This window comes from Ipomoea triloba, chromosome 3 (assembly GCF_003576645.1).
Source record: "Ipomoea triloba cultivar NCNSP0323 chromosome 3, ASM357664v1".
In the NCBI taxonomy this organism is placed as follows: Eukaryota; Viridiplantae; Streptophyta; class Magnoliopsida; order Solanales; family Convolvulaceae; genus Ipomoea; species Ipomoea triloba.
In genome coordinates, this window is record NC_044918.1 from 29838703 (window position 1) to 29863973 (window position 25271).

The window sequence follows — 25271 nt, forward strand, 5'->3', positions numbered from 1 at the left end:
CATTTTCCGGCGATCGGGCGTCAATTTCCGGCGAAAAGGTCGCCTTCTCCGGCGAAGGCGACCAGTGAGGTCGCCTTTGCCGGAGAAGGCGACCTTTTCGCCGGAAATGGCGACCGGCGACGATTCGGTCGTCGCCGGTCGCCGGAAATTGACGCCGATCGCCGGAAAATGCCAATGACCGGTGATAACGGAGAAGGCGACCTTTTCGCCGGAAATTGACGCCGATCGCCGGAAAATGCCAATGACCGGTGATAACAGGTCAATTACCGGTTTTTGGGTTTCATTGCTTCGATTTGTAATGTTTGAGGGTTTAATTGCACCTTTTAAAAGTTCGTGAACCTAATTGACTTTTTATGAAATGTTCGAGGGCCTATTTGACCCTTTTCCCTTTATTATTTATCAATTATTATTTATTAGTCTCTTTTCTATTAGTTATTATTTATTAGCCTATATTCTTTATACATTGTTTATTTAGCCTCAGGATTTTTGTATATCGTTTGTTAGCCCACTTCTTTATACATTGTTTATTCAATTCTTGCTTAATAAGGTCCTCAACTATTCAATTCTTACTCAATAAGGTTCTCAACTATTTAATTCTTACTCAATAAGGTTCTCAACTATTCAATTCTTACTCAATAAGGTCCTCAACGAAGGATTGATTTGTGAATTATTGAGTAAGAATTGAATAATTGAGGACTTAATTGATAAAATTAATAGTCGATGACTAATTTGTAAATTATGACATAGTCGATGACCATTTTGGGTATTTACTCTTTTAGAATTGTCTAGGTGCTTTAGTGGAATCTAATTAGAATTACACATCCATTTGATGACAAATCAAGGTATCGGACTAAAAAAGCTAGTTTGGCAACAAATATGTTAGGGGTTTATACACCTAGTATGAAATTTATATATGTTCTATGATTCTACCTAGTTGGGAAGGTTCTACGCATGATGGACGTGTACTTCGAGATGCTATATCTAAAACTAATGGCTTTAGAGTCCCTCAAGGTAGATATTATTATATTAATGTTTTGTCATTTTATTTGCCCAAATACCTTTCATTTATACTAATTTTGCATAGGATTAATATTTTAGCAATATCTTTCTCATATGGTATTGAATAGAAATGTTCAAGACTGTATAGAAAGCTAAAACAATCCTAGACAACCTTCAAACTTTGAGTTTCTAAAAATTCGTTAGACATCATGGTAAAAAACATGCTTAAAGTTTCTACTTGTGCATAATAAGTTCATATCTTATATTTTTAAAGTGTGTGGTATACCCATAAATACCATAAACTTGTATCTTTTTTTTTTTTTGCTGTTGTTGTTGATATTTTGACTTATTAAATAAATACATGTTTATTTAAAAAAAAAAAATACATGTTTCTTTTCAATTCTTATAAGACACTTATATCGCTGTCTTTCTCATGTGGATATCTTGTTTGGAATTGGTTGGTACATTCTTTTCTTCTAATTCATGAGAGACTAGGGTGTTGCTTACAAATATGTTAGGTTTTTGGTAACCATTCCAGAGGTTCACATCATATGCGCACATAAGTTAAGTGTGATTTTTGCAACAATAATTTACTATCTTGATGATATTACTAGACAGGATTCAAAAGTCAAGAGTTATATGCCTATTGCCAAATCTTAGGTTTTGATGAAGAATATACCAAATGTGATGTTCGAGCCAGATGATAGATGAGTTAAAATTTGATAAGACTTTTAAGTTAAATTGAAAGCATATCAAACAAAATTGATAAATATTCAAGCAAATGTAGCCAAACATGATGTGAGATCATCAAATCATACAGAATATGGCATGGAATGACAAGATAACAAGATTTTTTTTACCGTACCTAGAGTTTCCATAGTCGGACAAAGTGACTTATCTCCTCTCTGATTAGGCGTATTAAATGCTGATTCAATACGTTTAGGAAAAAAAAAAACACTCATAATAAAGTTTGTAGCTTCATTGAGTCATTGGCCAAGCAATAACAAGCGGACTAGTTTACACATCTGCACACTCACTCACAGTAAAACCTATAATGGCGATTTTGCTAATTGCCACCAATAAAATTACAGGCAATCTAGATTCCCATACATCCAGATTGCCACAAGGACAACTAGTAGTTATCTACCAAAAGCACCCTAATGAACCGGAAATCATAGGGTTAATGGCAAAATTTGCAGAAAATGAAAATGAAAATAAATAAATAAATAAAAATGAAGCACAAACAAATTACAAGCTCACAACAAGGCTATGACCAGAAAAGAATATCAAGCAACCAACCCATTAAAGAATAGATAACTCAAAGTGAAGAAGTTAATGGATCTTCTATTCCCTCCACCAACTAGGAAACAAACATCAGGAGCAGAAGCAGCTAAAAATGCACTGATGCCATCCCTGACCTGAAACCGGACCCCAACTGCTGAACACAGGATCCGATCTGATGCTTTAGAACAATTGAAGGGTCATTTTCAGTTTGTTCTGCTTCCACTTTGGTAACTTATAGAAAGCATCCTTAGTCATTCCAAATTTCTCTCTGAACTCCACCGAGGACAAATATGTCTGCTCAAAGTTATAGTAGCAATATCAGTAAAAACATCAAAGATAGCATCCTTAGGAAGCTTTAATAAAGGCATACCTCTCGTTTTGTTACATCAATTTCAGTAACAGGATCCTTTGATGTTGTTTTGAGCTGGTCATAAGGGTATACTGGATGTCCATCATCTTTAGCTTCACCCTCTTTTACCTCTTCTTGCATTGCTTCTGGTTTAGGTTTGGGCACCTCTACTCCACTAGAACTAGTAGAGTTCCGTTTAGAATTATCATCGGGGTTCGGTTTTGGTGCTTCAGTGCTCGCTTCACCAACAAGAAATTTTCAATTGTTTTTCCGCTAAATTAAAGTTCTTATACAAAGAAAAGAGGTATGATACCTTTAATAGAGCGTGGTATAATGACTTCCCGGGGTGGAGGATGTTTTTCAAAGGTTGCACTCAGTGCTGAAATGGCTGATGACTTGGGAGCCAGTTTTGCTGAATCTGGGGTAACAGATTTTGGATAAACCTTTCTTACCATTGGTGGAGGAGTTGAAAGGTTCCTTGCATTTGGGTTCTCAAAATTAGCAGCTAGGGCATTGAATGCAGGAGATCTACCCCTGACTCGAACTCGGTCAGGGCTGGATGACATGCTTCTAGAACGTGATTTATCTGGTGCAGCAGACCTTCCACCATATGAACTAGTCGTTCTCCTTTTCACTTTCTAGTCATCCAAAAGAAACCAAATCAACACCTTGGTGCATCCAAATCACAAAATCCGACCACCAGGCAACAATCTAATTATCTAGGCAATAAATCAGAATAAAAGCCAGAAAAGCTAACTTCAGAAATTAAAACAAATGAATACATTATCATGTTTCTTTCAGTGATATACTACTCTCATTCTCTAAATTTTATTATCTTAGGGTGTAGTAGAGCAAACTTGCAACTAGTAACCTCCAAATTTGGAAGTTACACAATCTGAACTTCTGAAGTGCTGAAAAGAATCTCCTCGAATCCTGCTGCTTCTCTTCTTCATATATATATATATATACTTAGTCTGTTTTCTAAATGTTAGAATCTAAGATTCAGCCCAATTTTAGATTCTAATACTAAATATTAATGAACAAAATGGAATTAGACTTCATTTGGAGGCATTTATAATTATCACGCAGAAGAGTTTTAATATAAATATGTATGGAGTAATACTGAAATGTCAAATTCAAGGTTTCAAACGGTTAGCGTACATACAAAGGAACAATATGAGAGCAAGTTTTCATTTTGATAGACTTCCAATCAGTTTGCATTCTACATTATAAATTTAATGCTAACACTGGACTAATATTTCAAAAGGCTCAAATGTCGATAATTTTTTTATTTTAAAGAGAAAAAAGAACTGAAATAGAATAATAAAAACAAAATATAAATATGAGCAAAATAACAACAAATTATAATTTTGAGTTAGGTGATGTGTTTGCCTTAATTCAAGTTTGGAACTTCTAGATGTTCCAAATTGAGGAAGAGTGTTGAGTAACGGGAGACCATAGTCCTATTCCTACTAGCAGTGGCCTTAACCTAATGTTTCTATAAATATAGAATCTCTATAGTTCAATACACAGAAATACGATATATTATTATGATATATTCTCTCTTTCTTTGGTTTTTCACATATTTTTTTTCTGTCTAACTGGTGGGTCGTGGCTATTCACCACCTGTCAGGCCTTTCCAATCCCTCAATTTCAACAAACACAACTAGAAACTCTACTAGCTAGACAACTAACCAATAATTAAAAGAAATATATACAAATGACAGAATGTACAGAATATACGAGAGGATATATATAAGGTCAGGAATGATATGAGAATCGGACATACACTGATACACACACATATAAAGAGAGAGAGAGAGAGAGAGTACATACCTCCACTGCTGGGGTGCCCCCACTTTTCAGTATAGTAAGTTTCCTTTGGAATGAGTTTCCGTGCATCTACAATCAATATCTCTTAGCAAAGAAATGGACTAAAGGAATCAAGTCAAAATAAAACAAGATCACTTACAGCAGATTTTTCAGAGTCCCAGGTGAAAAAGCGAGTGAAGAAAGGAGGTTCACTCCCTTCCATAACAATGTATATTGGAGCCTGGCGAGATAACTTCTCCAGAAGGAAATCATGCTCGAGGAATTTCTGTCAAAATTGATAGTAACAGACATTGTTGTGATCAGCAAACACATTCCAACAGCAAATAATTAACACATGGCCTAAGTAGCTGCATAAGCTTTTCAGATTACAATAATTGTACTATGAGCATCACTGCATGCAATATGAAAATTGATGTACAGGATGATTTAAATTCAACACAAGCTTTTTGTAATTTGAATACTGGCATGTATGTATGTAGGTATACATGTATGTACAGACACACTCACCATTACATATGGTATATGAATTGTATTCCAACAAATGACATCATAAAATCATAAATTCATTTTAGTCCAGATTATTAGGTCCAAAGTACATTCACCAAGACTCTACCCAGATGCCATATGCTGGAAAATGGATAACAACAAAGTAAAAATAAACAATTTCTCCTATAGCAAGTCGAATAGGTACGAAGTCTACTTGCAATCCTTATCCTATATACAACTTTCTCTCCATCATATTGTGTTTCCATTACCTGTTTCTCTTCTATCTATATTCCTAAAATCTATTAGGGAGGCTTTGTCACATCCTGGTTGGAGGCAGGCTGCGGTTGATGAAATGGAAGCTCTTCATTCATCAGGGACATTGGAATTTGTCCCCTTGTCTCCTAGTAAAATGGTTGTTGGTGGTTGATGGGTGTATAATGTAAGGTTGACCTTTATAAAAAGGTGGACACTGAACAGACTTAAAACTTGCCATGTGGTAAAGTGTTATACACAAGTATTTGGTATTTTACTAAATTTATACATTTTATCCCATGCCCAAAACTGCATCTATGCATCTTTCTTTTTATGGCTACCATCTGCCAATGGCTCTTATATCAATTGGATATCAAGAATCCATTTCTGCATAGAGATCTTGGAAAACTAAGAAACAAGATGTTGCACACTCAAGTACACAGTTCAAATATCAAACAGTGGCACTTGGACCATGTGAACTGATTTCTGTAAAAAATCTCCTTTCAGAATTTAATTTTACAAGCTTGGACCTATGAAGTTAGTGTGTGATAATTAAGCAACATTGCACATTGCATCAAATCCAATTTATTATGAAAGGACCAAACATATTGAAGTTGATAGCCAACAGGAAAAGGGTACTTCTGGAGACATTTACTTCATTTGTTGATTTGAATTATCAAATAGTAGATGTCTTCACTAAACCACCTAGAGAGCCCAAGGTTGAGTATATTTATAAATTATAACAAGCTAGGAGGGGGATAAGTGTTGAATGTATTCAGTTTCATTTAAAAATACACTGTCCCACTCCCTTTAGTATCCCGAATGCACATTAACTTAGCAGGCAATGCATTTAAATTCTTGTTCCTGTAGTTGCCTGTATATAGTGTGGATGGTTGTAAACTTTATGTCTTTATGTATCAATATATCAATAACAATAACTACATAGGGGAAATTTTTGCTCGAACGACCCAAAGCTTTCAAACGTCCATGTATCCCATGTTATTTGACAGCATCCTACATGAATACTGTACCCACACCCACTTTATGCTGTGTTGATATGGGAACTCCAGTGCCAAGTCTTTGTAACATAACCTTACCCTGTAAATCATTTAAGACCAGAAAACTGCAGGCACCTATGGACACATTTCCCACCACTTACAACAAAGTATTAAAGGTTTGTTTGTATCTCAAAGGTCAGAGAATTCAACAGAGCCAAGATGTTCAAAACCTCATATTAACAACCAAGTCACAGAAAGACATCAAGACATAAGTTACTTTTTAGCAGGCTAAGCAATTGTTACTTAATTTTTAAAGAAACTATCCACATTCTACTTCATATTGTTGGAATTAATCCCCCCTTGCCAAAGGTATTTAAGAATCGCAGTAAGCAAAATTTACATACATCGTATTCCATACCTAAAAATTAAGGATCAAAGATGAGTCAAATACATACCTCCCCAATAGCTAAAGCTTGCATTTTAGTCTTGTATTCAACCTGCTGCCCAACCCAGATATAAATGTCTGAATGACAATCAAGGATGAATATGTCTTCAGTCATAAGATCATCCTGATTGAAGTTGTAAATTTCATTCACCTGCAACACAAAGCATCACTGAAAGTCTCACAGGATAATTATTTAAGAGCATTGTGAGGTGTTATAATCTAAGATTGGGCCAAGGTCATTCAACTGGGCTATAATGCACATGGGCCAAACCACACTAAAAGATTGAATCCAATCAATTAGCTATTCTAACCCATGGTTTTCCGGAAAAAAAACCTATTCTAACCCATGGCCTTATATTTTCAATGTGGGACTCTTAGCACTGCTCCCCAAGCAATTTGGAAGTTTTGGATGCCACCAATACCACGAGTGAACTGAACAAGCTCTGATACCATGTTATGTAATAATCTAAGATTGGGTCAAGGTCACTCAGCTGGGCTATAATGCACATGCACTAAACCACACTAAAAAATTAAATCCAATCAATTAGCTCGTCTAACCCATGACCTTATAAACCCACCATATGCTCTCTCTTATATTTTCAATGTGGGACTCTTAACATGAGGTACAGACAGTAGAATTATTTAGCTCAACATTTTTTAAATAGAAGATAACAAAAGTGGCCTAGTGGCAATTTAAAGTTCAGGATCAAACTGCAAAACTACAATCCCGTAATAGAGTTATAACAGGAAAAGTAAGAGAGAGACACACCTTCAGATCTCCTGAAGATAATTCAGCAATCAACAAATGGACGAAAAGAATTGCAGTTAGTGCAGTGGAAATAAGCACAATTTAGAGAATGAAGATTCATATTTAAGTATTTAACATGCACTGACCAACCCTGAGGTCCATCACAAAGTGTGGGATAGGGGGTTAAATAAGCTCTTACCCTTTGAGAAGGTGCACAAGAACAGATGAGGATCACTTTCAGCATCCCTTCCAGTTTTCTGGCTAGAGTATTCAGATTTTCCACCCAATATATCCCAAAATAATTCAGATTCTGCACCTTCTTTCTGCAGCTTAGACTGCAAGTCAGGCTGCAAACAGTACATGATAAATTAGATAAAAATACAAATTAAGTGGTCCATTTCATCTGAAATCTTAGGGCATAAAGAAATTTTATCCTTTATTTTTCAACATGCTCCTAGTGCAGATAGGATTTCTTCTTCTTTTTGAGTGGATCAAGCACATGGAAACATTTTAGGATTGGTGACAAGTGAGGTTTGAATCCAACACTTGTGTTCTAAATACAATATATTGAACATTAGGGACCCACTTAATCTAAAATGAAGTGGAACTACACAAGTCAATAATGGAGTCCATTAGTCCGTAGAGGTTAACTAAAATGAGGATCACAAGTTAAATTAGCCACTCATTCTGATTTCAGTAAAAAATCAAAGATTATAATACTTAAGTCTAAAACATCAAAGTAAAAATTACCTTTATAAGATCCAATTGCCTCTCAACAAGTTCCTGGTCCTCAGAGCTTGTGAGATTTCCAGACCAAGTAAAGATAGAGGAGCCATTGTGTAGTATGTAACAGTAGGAGGAGTTCAAGGATGATGCAACCTGATTTTAGTAGTAGCATGTTTTCCAGCCATAGAATATCATAAGTGATAAATTGCAGAACAATATATCCTTAGATAAATGTGCAGTTATAAAGCATGATAGCACCAAAAGTCCAAAACAATCTTTAGAATTGATATTCATTGGGAAGAAAATATTTTGAAATAACAATTATCATCCTTCTCGTCCATTTATTGTCTAGGTCATGAGTTCAAGCCCCAGAAACCTATCTGAAAGAAATAGAGTAAGGTTCCTTTCATTTTCTTCTTGCTCCTATGGGGGCTTTTAATCATAATTAACGTAAGGCGTTTAGGTAGTTCCATCTTTTCTATGACCACAAAAGAGTGAAGCAGATAGCTTTTTACTTCGATATGCAATGAATTTCAGTCAAAACCTCTCAACTAGTCAATATCAATACTTAGTTACACTGAGGTTCGATTTCTGGAATTGCCAAAAAGCAGCAGCTCTGCAGATAGAGAAGCTGACTAACCACTAATAGATGATACAGATTCTGGTTTAGTTATCCAGGTTTTCTGCGTTTATCATGAACTATATAGATATGCGTTCTTCTACTGGCACACCAACAAACATCCAGAATTTTGCGATCATGTAATATAACAAGCTATTGCGTTGCTCTAGAATAGCTCAGCCAAAGTTAATTTAGAAAATGAATACTATAAATGGAACTTGTGGAAACAAAACATACTGGTTCAACTTGGATGGCTTGCATGTTATCAGGTCCAGTGCCCTGTACTCGAAACAACGCAATTCCATCCTCATTATACGTATCATCAGGAAGTTCATTTTCGGCCAGGAATTTCTTGTATGCTTCACTCAATCCACCCTGGAGAGAGACATGAAAAAAGTTAACCCACCAATTTACTAGTGTTTAACTTAATGGGGAGTCTCCAGACATAGCACTTTTAGTAGTTTTCCGAACCTTGAAAACAATAAAACTCTGGAAGATTGCAAAGAACTGGATTGGTTCATATCCTTCGTAGATGCGAGCCTAAGTATCACCCATATCAGCACAAGCACAATAACCCACAAATCAACGATTAAAAGTTAAAACTTAGTCTCATTAGGTAGACTAATTTACCTGAGTAGCAGAGAACTTCAGGGACTCAACCATTGTACTTGCTTGTAAGGTTGCTGAGACTTGATCATCCTATACATTGCATTATTTAATTGCTAAGTCAATAATGCTCATTGTCATCACACAACTAGAGTTTGTCCCCAATCTCAAACTACTGAAATAAATAGGGCAGAGGAGGCTAAAAGAGAGAATGAAGTTTATATCAACAGAAAGATTACTTAGTCATGAGATTTTTTCCAACTTCCAAGTCCAGCCAAAAATGCCGTAAGTAATGATTACATCATCCCTCATCTGTTTTTCTATTATTCCAAATGCGCAAATGGATTGAAATTGTGATGTTTACATAGGGAAAGGGCGAAGATGCAGCATATAGAGAACAGGTAATCAGTAGGATCTAAGGTGGAAACAGGAAAGGGGTCGAAAAGGTTAGTAATGTTACAAGCTGGGAGAAAGGCAAATGTGGTATGGATCTTTTTTATTTAAAACAAATGATAATGACATTAATTACATTGAACTCCGTTGCAAGAGCTTTATATCTGTTTAAAAATGGGAAGAAGCTTAAGCTGGGAGGATAAGTTTCCCATTTATAGAGATAATAACAATATACACACGCACAGATCTTCATATATGAATTCTTCATCTATGATGATATATACAGGTTTGAAAGGAAAAAAAAAAAAAAAAGTACTGAAGCAACTACCTCAACACTTCGCTTTCCAAACCATGTGCCAATAAGATATTCCTCTTTATCTTCACCCATATAAGAATATTGAAATATATAACAGTCTCCACTGTAGAACTTTGACTGGTTAGATGCTTCAAGAAGCATTTTCTGCTGAGCATTCACACGCCAAACCTGCATTCCAGAAGCAATGTATCAAATACAACATACTGGACACCATCTAGTTTAGCAACAAAATACATTATAAAATTCCAGGAATGATCCATCTTTTCCTACCCTCCTTACACGCATCATTGCTTCAACCTATAGCATCATTTCAAGGTAAAATTCTCCTACAGAATATAGATATTCATGCAACAATTCCCTTCTAAAAAAACAGAAGATTAAGATCATTAGCTATGCAGAACCTGCAAATTTCCTGTGCAATCTATATAAGGTTGAGGTTCTTCCTTGGGAGGAGCCGCTTTCATTAGACCCTTCACGTTAACCCCTTGACGCTTTAAAAGTGCTAGGAAGCATCACGAAAAAGGAAAATTATAGCATTAGTAAAATGAACTGATTTCTGGGGAGAGGGGGGGCGGGGGTGTTCAACTGGAAAAAAATGTTGTATATGCATTTATATAAGGAATATCTCAAATTCAATAAGTGATAAGTGACTGAAAAGGAAACCTAGTTAAACTATATGGATTAAGAAAAAATCATGCAATTGCAATTTGAAAAGGTGTCAGATGTATACAAAGTTACAAACATAAGAGTAAGAGCACAAAACCATAGAAAATGACTGACCAGCAACCTTGCCTCTACCATCCTCTGATACAGCCACTTCAGCTGAGTGGGGCCAAGAGTCAAACTTCGAGCGAAACATCACTGTTTCAAATCCTTCTATTACACGAACTACATGGCATTTTGTTCTATCAAGGCCAATTAATAATTCCTACAAAGTGAAATTAACAAGGTGCAATGAGGACACAATTACAGATCACAAAATAAATAATTTAAACTGAATAAAGAATAGATTATTACATCTGCAGCTCCACTTGCAGTTTTCCTTTCATCAAGAGAAGTACTCCTTCCCATCCACACACAGACTTCAATTCCAGCATCAAGAATGTAGCATTTATTTGTATCCAGCAACTCCTTTGTCAATGAATCAGCCTCAATTGGTACTGCCTGCCCTTTATCAACTCTGAAGTTGTCAAGGACAATGGTCAGAGTTTAGATGCAATGCACTAACATGACCAACAAATGTATAAATGTATACTAACAAGTGCCAAGTGGCACGCTATACACACACACACACAGAATAGAAGTCTGGTGAAAAGGGACATTATACATACGAGAAAAAAATGTATTGAATTTTTTAATAGGGAACTGAGAGGATGATAAAACCGGTTGAAAATGTTGATCATCAATCTCACTAGTCAATAACTTTCTGCATTAGAATCCAGATATACATTCTATAGCTAGATATTAGTTTTAGTGAAAAAAATGACAGCAACTACATTATATTTATGGTTGATTTTAATATTTTATATGACCTCAGTTTAATATAGAGGTGCTACAAATTTGAATTTTTTATAGTCCTGTCATAATGATACACTTCATATCTAAAAACATAATAAATGTGAATGAAGGTTATACCCCTCATTTATGTCTGTTTTTTCCGTTAAGTTTTTTTTGTACATTATGCTATAAAAGTTGTACTACATAATATTTTGGACAAATATACCCCTACCGTTATAACTTCCGTTATCTTTTCCACTATTGTTACTATGCGCATGCATCCACCATATATTTTCTTATCTTATTCAATAATAATAATAATATATACACATTAAATATTAGAGTTATATGTTAGTTATTTTTTAAAATATAAATATCCAATTTATAAAAATATTTTACATTATTATTATTATTATTATTTACTATATTAAAATTTAAAATTTTAATACAAAATACTAATATTGGGCACCTATTTTTTGCACATCGCGCATAAGAAAAGCTAGTACCTAATATACATTTAGAACAATGCATATATTTAACAAATTGAATTTTTGTTTTAAATTTAATTACAATTAGTAATAACTTTAATATTTAAATGCCAATATTATGACGGTATTTCTTTAGTCTGAAAAACATATCAAAAAATAGAATATCATTACGTCTTTTAAATATATGATATCCATTTTTCGGAGAAATAATTCAAGTCCAAACATATTTTCCAAAACTGAAGATACCATTTTTTGTTCGAAAATATAATTCGAACAAATAGCAATAACCAATTTGAAGATGCTCAAAAATCTTTTACAGTCAATTGTATTATGATTATATTAGCAACAAGTGTGTAAACAGTAAGTGAAACTTAAGATGTCTTGTTGGGATTCAAAAAAATTTAAATAAATTGTAAGAGAGCTATTATGAATGTTATTTAACTTTAATAAAAAACATTAATCAATAGGAATAACAAACTTGGAGAGGCTCAAGAATCTTTTATAAGCAATTGTACTAGTAGCATTAAAATGATAATTATATTGAAATAGATTAAAAAATAGAAGTAATAGAAAAAATTTATTTGTAAAATTCAAAAAGTATATATATATATAGTAATAGAGTTTGCCAAAAAGTGATTAATATAGTTATTTAGAGTTTAATCAATAAGGTCTGATAGAAATTTTTTCAATTTACTTTAGTTCTGAAATTAGTAGAAATTGTATATTTTTTTCTTTTGTAATTACAGAGTCATTATAGCTATATCTTGATTAATAAGATTTGATAGAATATTTTTTGCATCTATTTTAGTTCCGGAATGAGGACATGTTATTTGAAGACATAAAACTTGCATACACAAATTTTAACGAATTTATGACGTGTTTTTTTTTTCTGTTTAATTTGAATAAAAATAACAAAAATAAATAAATAAATAAAATATCACAAAAGAGTCAAAGACTTAACTGAAGTATTAACGGTGTAGGGACATGTGTGTCCAAAAAATTATATTTGCAATCACTAAAACATAATATACAAATAATTTGGATGAAAAAAGAGCATAACACTTAGATACATTGAACTTGTAAGAGAGCTATTATGAATGTTAGTTAACTATAACCAAAAACCATTAATTACGATTCCAAAAATAAGTATTAGCTTATATGCCAATTATTTGGCTAGTAAGAACATTTATCACATTAGTGCCCCTGATGTTCAGACGCATGATTTTGTGTGTAGCAATGCATGCGTGTGTGTAGAATAACTTTCAACTTTGGGTGTGTTTGGTAACCCGTAAAATGACTTCCGGAAAATGTTTTCCGAGTTTTCGGTGTTTGGCAACGTCCGGAAAATGCAGTCAACGGAAAATGTTTTCCGTTGACCAAGGAAAATCAGTTCATTTTTCTGGAAAATGACTTACGGAAAATTCCGTAAGTCATTTTCCGGAATCGCCAAAATGACCGTTCCGCATGTTCTCGACCAAAACCAACCCATATCCTATATCACCCATGACCAAAAATGGACCAAGAGGTGGGAAACCACCGAAAATCGTCGGAAACCAGCAGACACAGTACAGGTTTCCGTTGTTTTACGTTTTTTTTTTTTTTTTGAGTTTTTAATTCTATTTTTTAATAAATAATATTATTATAATTTTTTATATTTTAAATAAAATAATTACAATGTTTAATTATACAATTCTATCCATTTTCCAAAAAATGAACCAAACACACAAAGACAGTTTTCCATAAAACATCCAAACACAAGAAATGAAACGATTTTCCGGAAAATGACTCATTTTTCAGAAAACATTTTCCAAAAGTCATTTTCCTACTTTCCAAACGGACTAGTCTATGACTTTATGGGTATTTCACTTTTGATGTCCAACTTTACCCGACTATCAATTTGGACAAATTTGGTCCCCAAACTTATTGAAAATGGGACAAAAATGATCCTTTCTTAGGGTTCCTTTATTAAACCCACAGTAAAGACCATTTTTGGACAATTCCTAGCTGTTGGGAGATTAATCCTAGAATTAAATTAAAAATGGACAACAACGGTAATAAAATTTGAAGGTTGGGCAAAATGATGCCTATTGAAAAATTGACAAAAATAGTCCATTTGTTAATAGAATCCTAACGGAGACCACTTATGTTCAATTATCAATAGTCCTTAGACCAAATGTGTCCACCATTTGTCCCACTTTAATTGTAGCAATTAATATTTTAGAATTCAATTCAGTATTCACTAAATTTTTACTTAAGTTTTGTCAATTCTAAGGTTAACTTTTGAAAATATAAATTAGACAAACTACACATTAAGTAATACTCCAACTATCCCATTTTACGTGTCATTACTCGAATAACAAGGCTTGTCTAAAATTGTTTGCAATTCAATTTTTCATAATATTTAATTTAGTATTAGTGAATAAAATTTATATTTTTAGAAACAATATTAAAAATTCTATTAAACACGAAAAAAAAATCAAATTTAAAAATTATAAAAAATGTTAAAGAAAATATGTTTTTTTTTATCAAAGTTAAAGAAAATATGTTAAGAAAGAAGAGTTTGGTTTAAAAAAATGAATAGTAAATAATATATAGGACAGAAAATGGGAAAAGTACTTGATTTAATAAGTATAGCTCAAAATTCTAAAGAAAACAAAATATTGGTCAAAGTTAGATTGTGTGGAACCTCACAAGCCAAACTAGACAACCTTTTTGAGACAAAGGGATTAGATGGGTACTACAACTAGAATATCACTATAGTTGGGAGATTAAAACCTAAATTAGTTCATAGATATTTTATGTAGATATGCAAGGACCTGATCCACACTCTATATAAAGTTATTAACTCTTGCGTGTCTCTCTAGTATTATATAATAATAATAAGAATAATAATAATAAATAATAATACATAAATAAATTCCTTTGGTAGACTAACTGGAACAATCTATGTGATCGATGTAGATTTTGTTGCAAAACTAAGTGAACAAAACTATAAGCCAGTTCTTATGATCAATTACATTTCATCCATTCTTATAAGGCAGAAGGCCTAGTTCAGGGCCTCCTAGAATGGGACCAAAACTGAAAACTGGATGCCCCTGAACCAAACTGAACATTCAAGGCCAGCTCCAATCACATACATGCATAAATATGCACACACACGTGTGTGTGTGTGTGTATCTCACACTTTGCCAGATGTGATTCACAGAACCAGAACTGACATGATGATCATGTGACCCATCTGAACCTGAACCTTTTAGTTTGTGCCCCCACTCCATCACCCCTCTACCCCCATAAACTGTGATCAACTATACTGCTACCCCTACTCCTAAACTGTGTGACGGTTTTTTAGACAAGCAATAGAACTGTGATTAGATTTAAGAAACCATCAACAAAAAACAAACGAATATGAAGGCAGTGTTTAGATGCTCTACTGATAACTACTAAAAATCAATCTAATACATTACCTATACAATTTGGTGGAAAGAACATCTAGACTTTTAGTCTCATCAATAGCTGTTTTCCTTGGAAGTGGAGCAAAGCCACCAAACAACCCCCAGAATTCTCCCGTGTCAGCATCAGCCATCAGTTTGCCATCCTCTACATTATCCAAGAAAAGAAAAGTTGTAATAAATTAGCCACTTATGTATCATCAATTCATCATTCCAGGTTTTCAATTTATTATCAACTTACCAATTGCAGCCACCTCACATTTGCCATCATGGTAAGTATCTTTAATATACTGAACAACTTCAAGTGCTTTAGCCCTCTCTTGAATAGATGAATTGGCTCCATTAAATTGGAAGATTTTAGACTTGGTATCAAGAATAAAGATATCGTCATGATTGAGTGAAGAACGGGCAAAAGGAACCTGTGCAATAAAACAGAAAATGGTAATTACATGTATATAACATAATTCCTATGTCATCATCTGAAAGACAATAGCTTGCCTCTTTCACATGGACAACATGTTTTCCTTTGCATATATATAGAGAGGTCTTGTGCTCTTCTAACTCAGCATGCTTGAACCCTGATGCCACTCCACCTTCTTGAGGAATTATACATGGCTTGAAATAAGAAAGGAACTTCTCAGTTTCATGACCTTGTACTTCACGATATTGTACAGCACGTCCTCCAAGGGCTGCATCTAACTCAACTGTTTTAATGGCTGCAGCACCAGATTCGTCCTTCATAGAAAATTCAACAGTGCTTCAATCATGAAGAAATTATCATAAAGGGGCTATTATGGTTAAATCTTGTCAATCAAAAAGCTTACCTGACTTGTATCTTTACCAAGCCAATAATGAATATCATGCCGTAAGGCACCACTTTTTAAGGCAGTGGTCTGCATAAAAGCAGAATAATGAACAGCTGGTATAAATTGGTGAATCCACAGTGCGCGCATGCACACACACACATACACACACAAAGAGCAGATCTAAAGAAGCAGGAATTCGGAGAATTTTGTAACAGCTGCTAGTGGCTTTGGATGTTAAATTCTGCTGATATTTCATATTGTTTTAAAAATTTAATATTAACTGTAGTAAAATGTAAGTGGGTGTTTGTGTTCTGCAAAACCGAGACATGCAGATTAGGAAACCTATATGATGCAGTTGTATTCATATTGATAAGTTGTCTGAAAAGTAAAGATTAACTTCTAATCACAAGCACAGAAGCACTATGCTATAAATTTAACTTTAAAAAGGGATATTTAATGGAACAAGCCAAGGAAAAACATCATTTAATATTTTAATATTACTTTACACTTGGGTTTAGTTAAGCCCCAACACTATCCCAGAACCAAATAGAGAAGATACTAGTGTATCTGTTGGCTATACTAACTCCCTTTCAGAAGCATGAACCAATCAGCCTTGATGCCTAAGCTTTTTGCAGCTAATAACCAATTAAAACTAAGCTAGATAACAAGCAAGAAAACCCTCCACTTAATGATTCAAGCATCAAGGTAATGCAGCAGAAACTATATGTTACGCCGCATATATGATATGTCAGAAACATACAAAACAGGCAGGACAAAGATAAGATAAATACCTTCAGAACAACATAAGAGTCTCCTGTGAAAAATTTTCCATAATGTGATTTTGAAATAGGAACAGGACGAAAATTCTCAATGCGCCATATCTCAATCCCACTATAAATGTTGAAGGAGAAACAAATTTGACTTATCCCTGGAAAGAAGTAAATTGAAAGAATATACAATATGCACCTGAAATTACATATATAGATCTAAGATGATGAGAATTGAAAACAAATTCTCCCAATCGAATGTCCATAGTCACACTTTATAGTTAGTGTTGCCACCTAACTACTCTCTCCTTTCCTTCCCCCCATTCATAGCAGCAGACCAGCAGTAGGGGAATAGAAAAAATAATAATAATAATAACAAATAGCAGTAAATACATCATAAGCGGCTAAGCCAATGTTCCACACGCCACATAATCTGGAAAAAAAAAAAAGGATACGCTTTCTGGCCTGCCCCTTGGAAAGCTGGATCCAAATCTCTCATTGAAACAGACATAGTAGTCTTGCAGTGTCTCCAATTTCTTTCTCTACTTTTATCAACGAGAATGATGAAGAGTATCCAAGGATGAATGAGTTGCTTTCACAGGCTTTGTAAATGAGTTTCTGAAAAGTAGCCCAAAGATAGATGAGAAATCACAGATGAAGCAATCATAAATTTTAAGAGATGGAGCCACTTGAGCTTTTGAACCCCTACTAACCACTCTTATGTATTACAGAACTTAAAGTTTCCATGATTACCAATTCTCATTTCACTTCCCATATTGCTTCTCATTTTTCAGTCAGCATAGATTCATTGCATTAGTTAAATATGTCAATTCCCTCCAGGAAGGCATCCTTAGAATTGCATTGCATATCTCTAAGCATCATATGAGTACCGTCCTACTAATAATTAGGAATTGCAAGTTTGTTACAATAGTTTCCTTTTTATTATAAGAAAAGCAAGTTAGTTAAATCCCCTTCAAGAAAAATTTTTTATTAAAAAAAAGAAGAAGAAGAAGAAGAAGAAGTAGTTAAAGCCTACAAAGACTGGGCACTTGAAGAGATGACCCATATCCATGATATATGACGAAAAGAATGCCTTTCAGTCGTTTCCAAATTAGCTCATCAAGAATGCACAGGAGATAGGAAATAGACAAGCATATCCAATAGCTGAATTGTAAACATGTCTCTAACAAATTTGTATTACCTAATAACTTTACCTGGCTAGGCAAATTAGAATAGTGAAGTAAAATATAGGATCAAGTTTCAACCATCAAAGTTGCATTGAACAAAAGTGAATATATAGTGACACAATGGGAGGTAGAATAGGAAGGAGCATTATTTGTGGTGTTTCAAATGCATTTAAAGAAGATATAATACACTGCATATGCTCAGAATATATACCTATGTATACACATATAGGTATATACATACACACTAACTTATATATGTCTGTGCAACACATGTCAAACTTAGGTCAATTCATCTTAGACCAGGATTGAATCCCCATTGACATTAGCAACGGACATTAATTAAAACTAGCACACAAAACTGCAAAAATAGAAAATGAATAAAACACCACCATCCGAGGAACAAATACAAAAAATAACAATTCCCAAAATCATGAAGCAGAAAAGAAACACGCGGTTAAATTATGCCCATTCCCGTCAATAGCCCTTTTCCTAGAATGAGCATAGCAACAGTTAAAGTAAAAACAACGCTGTTCCAATTAACAAACCACCAAACATCAAACCCGTATATGTTTTAGGAATCTCCAAGAGACAAATTAAAGCAGCAACGAAAATAGATACAAATGATTCAGATTACACCAATAGCAGAGAATTTATACTTCAAAATCAAGTCATCAATCTTGATTCTCCGAGAGCGGAACAAATCTAAAGTAACACGAAGTACTACTTCAAAATCAAAAAGAAAGAGTAAAGAAAAAGCTTTTACCTAATCGTCGGAACTGAATTGATGCTAAGCGATGCGATTAACAGATCGAAATCCAATTACGAAACCGAGAAGCACTAATTTTGAACTGCAATGGGAAAGTGATTTGCAATAGCGTGAGCTAGAGAGAGGGTGGAGGGAATGATGAGCTGCCAGTCGTGCTAATCACTAAGTGCAGCGAAGAAAAGGCAAACCAAAAAGAAAAAGTGATTTTTTAAGACTAAAATATGAACTGTAAAGTGAGAGTTCTAGTCCTCTTGTATAAATTTAGACAAACTTAAAAAGGAATCATTTTTAATCAAGGGGAGAGTAGTCGCCTTATTACATGGTTTATTGCTGAAAAAAAATATTTGAAATTAACTGGCCCAAAAAAACATAACATAGCTTTCCCAAATAGCTACTCCATTAAAACTTATTTGCAAGGATACAAAATTAATTGTGTAAGTGCACCTATAATAATATCCCATCTAAATATATGATAAGAAATCGATTAAATAATTAGAATAAAATAAAAGATTAACAACTAAGATAGGTAGAAACGCAAAAAAAAAAATCAAACAAAATAAAGAAAACAACATGTAAATAAAAGAACATTTGACCCTATGAATCCCAATTTCTTAGGATAGCATTGACCACAAGTCCACAATAAGTAAATGTCAACAATAATTGCATACTCCTAAAGCAATTTATATTAATATATTTCTCATGAGTATTGACAACTAACGACCAGATTGATTAATCATAATCTTTTTTTGAATAAAACACTCAAAGATTGCATTAAAGATTTTTTAGTTATACTGGACGATTTGACTCGAACACATATGATTGATGTCATTATATCACTATGGTTGCAATCCACTCATTTCAATCATATGAGATCTACACACACAAAGAATATCTCCATCTACTGCAAAATACATGCATCAAACATGAATTTAATAAGCTAACAATTATTAATTTAAGAACGATAAAAACACAATTGAATCAAATAAAAACAATTGTATTATGGCACTAAAACAAATAAGAACAAGGTTTCATCCTAGGGTTTATAATAAAATCAAGTACTATTGAGTTTAGCCTCTAAATACGAAGGTAAAAATGAAAGAAATCTTGACTCCAAATAAATTAAAGAAATTGAAGAATATAAAAAAAAAATCCTTTAATCCAAGAAGAAATCTTGACTCCAAGCCTTCTTGAGATGTAAAGATGTCTTCCCAAGAGTGGTTAAAACCTCCAAAAGTGTCTTGAGTCAAAAAGTTCCCTAAAAGAGTTTTTTTTTTTTTTTAAAACGTAGCTTAAATATATTATGGACAATTGACATGCCCTGTAATACGGCCATGTCATAGGGGGTGTCAAAGTCTATCATCGCCCAAGCAACATACCCGTGTCCCATGGCATGTCAATTTTTGCCTAGGTTTTCTTCATGTTTTAAGTCAAATGTATGAAAACTTACATGACAGTTGTAGCGGATCTTCTTAACTTTTCATAGACAATTGAATCACATTAATTGGACTTTATATGAAAGATATATGACTGAAATACTATCAGCATATCGCATGGTCATGTCCCTGGACGCTTCAAAATTTGTCCACCTTTTTTCACCTTGATTTACCCCTAATCTCTACAAACTTTGAACATACAAGTTGTAGAGGAGTGTCTTAGATTTTCATGCACATTCGAATAACCGCAATTGAATTTCATATGAGAGATATATGGCAAAAATACTTTCAACATGTCACAAATTAAATATTTTGATATTTTCTCAATAAGCACTTTTCAAATACCCGCCAAGCAAATATAGCATAATCATATACTCCACCCGAGGATTGACATGGATTTTAATTATCTTCAAAACTTTTCAAGAATATTATGTCTCACAATGGTCCACTCATTTTCAAACCCAAGACCATAGTAAGAGCAAACAAATTATCATAGGTGCTCTCAATCACACAAAATATGCAAGGGTCACATCTCATTCACAAACTCATACTTAAAACATGATGCAACAGACTTTAGCAACTATAATTTTATAAGCAAGATGTCCAATACATTATCAGAAACGGGAAAGCTCTAATAATAAATGAGGTACTATATTGGTGGAAATATACTTTAACATTTCTAGTTTACCCTATATATGTTTCCGGTGTGAAATTTTTTCTAGATGAGTAATCATAGTCATCTTCAAATAAAACTTTTATAGAATTTGAATCAATATATTACAAACCTCATATACATATTACCTAGACATCATTCTTCCATAATTTGATAATGGAGTCATTTCCATTTTTGGTCCTACTGTTATTGGAGCATTGCCAATTTTAGTCCACTTCATTAATTTTTGCCACATTGTGACCAGTCTTATTTAGTCCTTGTCACTTTTAGTCCACCGTTAAAATTTTCGTCAAATTGCCGTCCAAAATAGGGGTATTTTTGGATTTTTTCATGCTTTGGTCATCTCCTTGACCCTTTGCAGTAGTTTTCCTTACACATTTTCATCCATTGAAGAAGTCTGGCGAAAGCCATGTGAGCCACATTACAAAGCCATGGCTTTCGCTGGACCTCTTCATTTGATGAAAATCTTTAAGGAAAACTACTACAAAAGGTAAAGGAGATGATCAAAGCATGAAAAGATCAAAATACCCCTGTTTTGGACAATTATTTGACGAAAATTTAAACGGTGGACTAAAAGTGGCAATGACTAAATAAAACTGGCCGTAATGTGGCAAAAATTAATGAAGTGGACTAAAATTGGCAATGCGCCAATAACAGTAGGACCAAAAATGGAAATGACTCTTTGATAATGCATGGCATATCATCATGCATAAAAACAGTGTTGTTTGGTCTACAAAAAGACTTTTGGCATCTTGACACTGCCCTTTAATTTGTGTATGTCTCTGTGTGCACATGTTTTTTAATTATTATTATTATGAGTATTTGATAAGCTCCCAAGATACCCATTATTTGAGTAAAAACTAGGGTGCTTTATAACGTTTTTAGTATCCTTAATTGATAATTTTATGATGATTTGTGCTTTAAATTCGTTAACCGCACACAAAGTTACCATTGGCATGATTCGAAACAATACAGAGATCCCGGGAGCTATTAGGAACAAAGAACGAGCTTAAGAAGCAAACCGAGCAAGTCTGGAGCCCCGAAGGACCCGGAATGAAACCCACGTGCGTGTTGGTGCGCGTGGCAACATTCCAGTAGCCAACCACGCACGCCACCACGCGTGTGGGAGGAGCAAATGACCAGAAGACTGTCGCGTACGAGGTCGCGTACGACCGTACGCGCCCCAGAATCTGCACTATTTAAAGAAGCTTTGGCGAAAATCAAAGACCTAGCAGCAACATTTTGTTTTAGATTAGATTTCTTAGGGTTTTCTTCCCTCTTGGGAGAAAACTTCATCTCCTTAGGTAGATTATAGAAACAATGTGAGGAGAATAGAAGATTGGAGCAAGAATGTAATAGATCCCTTGGCGGGTAACTTTTCATTTCCATATATATTTTAAGTTCATCTTTGTTCCTTTACATCTTCTATTTCTTTTCCTTGTTTCTTTATTTTAAATGTTTGATTAGTTTAGAAAGGGGATTGGTGGCCCCGAAACTAGCTTTATGGTTGATTTAATGTTATGTTTTTCTTAAAGTTGTGAGCTTTATGTTCTTGTATTTGAATGCTTGTGTGGGTGATGTTTGGTATTGTTTTGTGCCTATGTGTGGCCACACTAGGTAGCAACTTTGTGAAAGTGATTGTGTGCGCGATAGCGGCCTCTCACGAGTCCTACTCACCTACATCTCCGCCCTTAGTTCGAAAGGACGAGGTCCGAGAGGAGTGGTAGACAAATTGTTTAATAAAATGCCCCAGTCGAATGAGGATATGGGAGTCCGAGTGTGACGCCACTCGGTGATGTGCCTAAAACTCCCTTGTTAAATCCGAGGCATATGCTCACACAACCGATAGAATCTTGGACCATATATGCTAGCCAAGAGCCCCAATCTCCGTTTTTCCCTTATTCTTGCTTTTATTATTTTTAGATTTCCAATTTCCTTGCACATATACTTTCAAGTTCTTGTCATTCTTGTAACTCTTAACCCTCAACCTCCTAAAAGTCAACATACATTCGACTCCAAACCTGCCTTCCTTGAGAGACACGACACTCGGAGAGTTTTCCTCGTTTTATCACCTTCATACCACCTCACCGCAAAATACTTCACTTCAGTATTATTTTTTTTTTAATTTTTGCATAAATATATACTTTTGGGCAATATAATGTTATATGTCAAGTGTCAAAACACCAAGGGTCTTGAGTTGAATATGCACTAAATGCTATAGTTTTATGTTTCCTTTCATCATTTGAAACTTACATTATCTATTCACAAGAAATCATGTAGAGTCTATATTATTTGGTTTGTTAATGCAATGTTAAGAATTCAAGTGCAAAGGAATCATGTCTATAATCTTCACCAATTAATATTAACTAGTGATTTTGAAACTTATTCGCAACACATTTTGCAGTGAGTGCCAAGCTGAACATTCTACTAATTCAAATGCTGAAAATCTAGGAGACGATTAGATTATGTGTATTAATATATTTGGCACCGTTTCTAACGATGTAATACTTTACAATGCTATACTTTTGTTATTGTTATTGACATTAAATTTCTTAATATAATAAATTTTGCAATTATATTATTGAAGTATTACATTATAGGTTTAATAAAAGTATATATGATATTAATTAATTGGTAGATTTTTGTAACAAATTTAACAAAAAACATAGTAAATCTGTAGCTAAAATCCTTATAACAATCGGATAATGACGAATGCAAACAGGAAGAAGCGGGGCCTTACAAATTGCGGGGCATGCGTAGCATGTGGGGAGGAATCGGAAACAACGGAACATGTTCTAAGAGACTGCCTAGAAGCTAAAGCAGTTTGGAATACGGTACTCCCAGGGATGCTGCAAAGTAGAAACCAAGCCTTCTTGCTCTGGTTTGACAAAGGAAATAAGGGGAGCTATAACGATGCCCGCAAACATAAATAGAGTGTTACATTCGCGGTTACCGCATGGTGGCTCTGGAAGTGGAGAAACGAAAGGATCTTCCAAAGCAAAGTGGTAAGCACCAACTTCAAGAGCTATTGGATCCAAACACAGATTGACGAAATATGCAAAGCCTTTGATAGAGCTAAGAACCCAACTAGATACAGGTTGGAGCACAACTGGAAATTAATCGTGTGGGAAAAGCCCCCCCCCCCCCAAGCTGGGTGAAGATTAACATCGATGGAAGTTACAATCCAGCAACAAGGAAGGCAACCTGTGGGGGTCTCGCAAGGGATAACCAAGGTAACTGGATCAAAGGTTTTACCTTCAAAATAGGAACATGTACTCCAGAAGCAGCGGAGGCCTGGGCTCTCCTAAAAGGCATCCAATTGGCAAAAATAATAGGCAGCAGACAAACATGCTTTGAGTCGGACTCCTTCAAGATTGTGAAGGCGATCAATCAGAATTTAAGGCTGAATACCGTTGCTGACAACATTGTGCATGCATGCAAAAGGGAACTAAAGGAAATTGGAGTGTGGCAAGTCTCCCATATTGCAAGAGATAAAAACAGGGGTGCTGATCTGTTGGCTCGTGCGCTAGATGGAGAAGGCAGAATGGCTATCTATAGTCAACCGCCCAATAAACTGTTGGAAATCCTGGAAGAGGACCAATTCGGCATCCCGACGTGGCATCAAACTGATGATGACTAAATGTATGGGTATCCCCCTTCCTCCAGATCAAAAAATCCTTATAACAATAAAGAATGACAACGAAATAATGACAGGAATTTTTGTCCTAAGTTTAGCGACAGATATTTTCGTCTCTAGGCTGTAGCTAAATATCACATACAGAAACAAGTTAGTGATGGAATACCCGTCGCTATTCCCCTTGTAAATTTCGTCATCCAAATCGTCACGGGAAGGAAATTAGCAACGAATATTTTTAAGTTTAACGACGGAAAAAAAAATTGCTATAGTGACGCCACTTTTAGCAACAGACCAATTTTGTCGCTAATCGCTTTAGCGACGGATTTTTTCCCATCTAATGACGAAATTTTCCGTTGCTATTTTTGCATTTTTTTTATAGTGAAAGAAGACACAAGCTCAACCACAACTTTCATAATCAGCTCCAAGGTTAAATTATTATGTTGGGTGTAACACAAACCTCTCATTACCAAATATAGCATTTAATTCTTCTCTTTCTTTTTCATCTTATAGGATT

The 25271-nt window shown here is 34.5% G+C and overlaps 1 protein-coding gene across 1 annotated transcript; it reads right to left on the bottom strand.

Moving 5' to 3' along the window:
* Nucleotides 1–1955: 1955 nt before the first annotated feature.
* LOC116012318 (villin-4-like) lies at nucleotides 1956–19236 on the bottom strand. Its single transcript, XM_031251834.1, has 23 exons — nucleotides 19012–19236; nucleotides 17517–17679; nucleotides 17086–17185; nucleotides 16313–16381; nucleotides 15987–16223; nucleotides 15730–15907; nucleotides 15504–15636; nucleotides 11072–11234; nucleotides 10835–10982; nucleotides 10456–10556; nucleotides 10067–10222; nucleotides 9370–9438; nucleotides 9211–9279; nucleotides 8977–9114; nucleotides 8145–8273; nucleotides 7594–7741; nucleotides 7416–7426; nucleotides 6657–6797; nucleotides 4605–4730; nucleotides 4469–4534; nucleotides 2946–3270; nucleotides 2654–2871; nucleotides 1956–2577 (listed from the first exon to the last, which is right to left on the bottom strand). Exons 2-23 carry the CDS (start codon nucleotides 17570–17572, stop codon nucleotides 2464–2466), a joined length of 2895 nt encoding a protein of 964 aa, XP_031107694.1. The 5' UTR covers nucleotides 17573–17679; nucleotides 19012–19236; the 3' UTR covers nucleotides 1956–2463.
* Nucleotides 19237–25271: the final 6035 nt, after the last annotated feature.

What these genes read in the sequence shown, in the direction of transcription:
- LOC116012318 (XM_031251834.1), bottom strand. Translation starts at nt 17,572, where the DNA reads ATGTCTGTTTCAATGAGAGATTTGGATCCAGCTTTCCAAGGGGCAGGC. An exon ending in ATGTGAGGTGGCTGCAATTG is followed by an intron (nt 15,637 to 15,729) that starts GTAAGTTGATAA and finishes TGGATAATGTAG; the next exon opens with AGGATGGCAAACTGATGGCT. An exon ending in CTGCAAGTGGAGCTGCAGAT is followed by an intron (nt 10,983 to 11,071) that starts GTAATAATCTAT and finishes TTCACTTTGTAG; the next exon opens with GAATTATTAATTGGCCTTGA.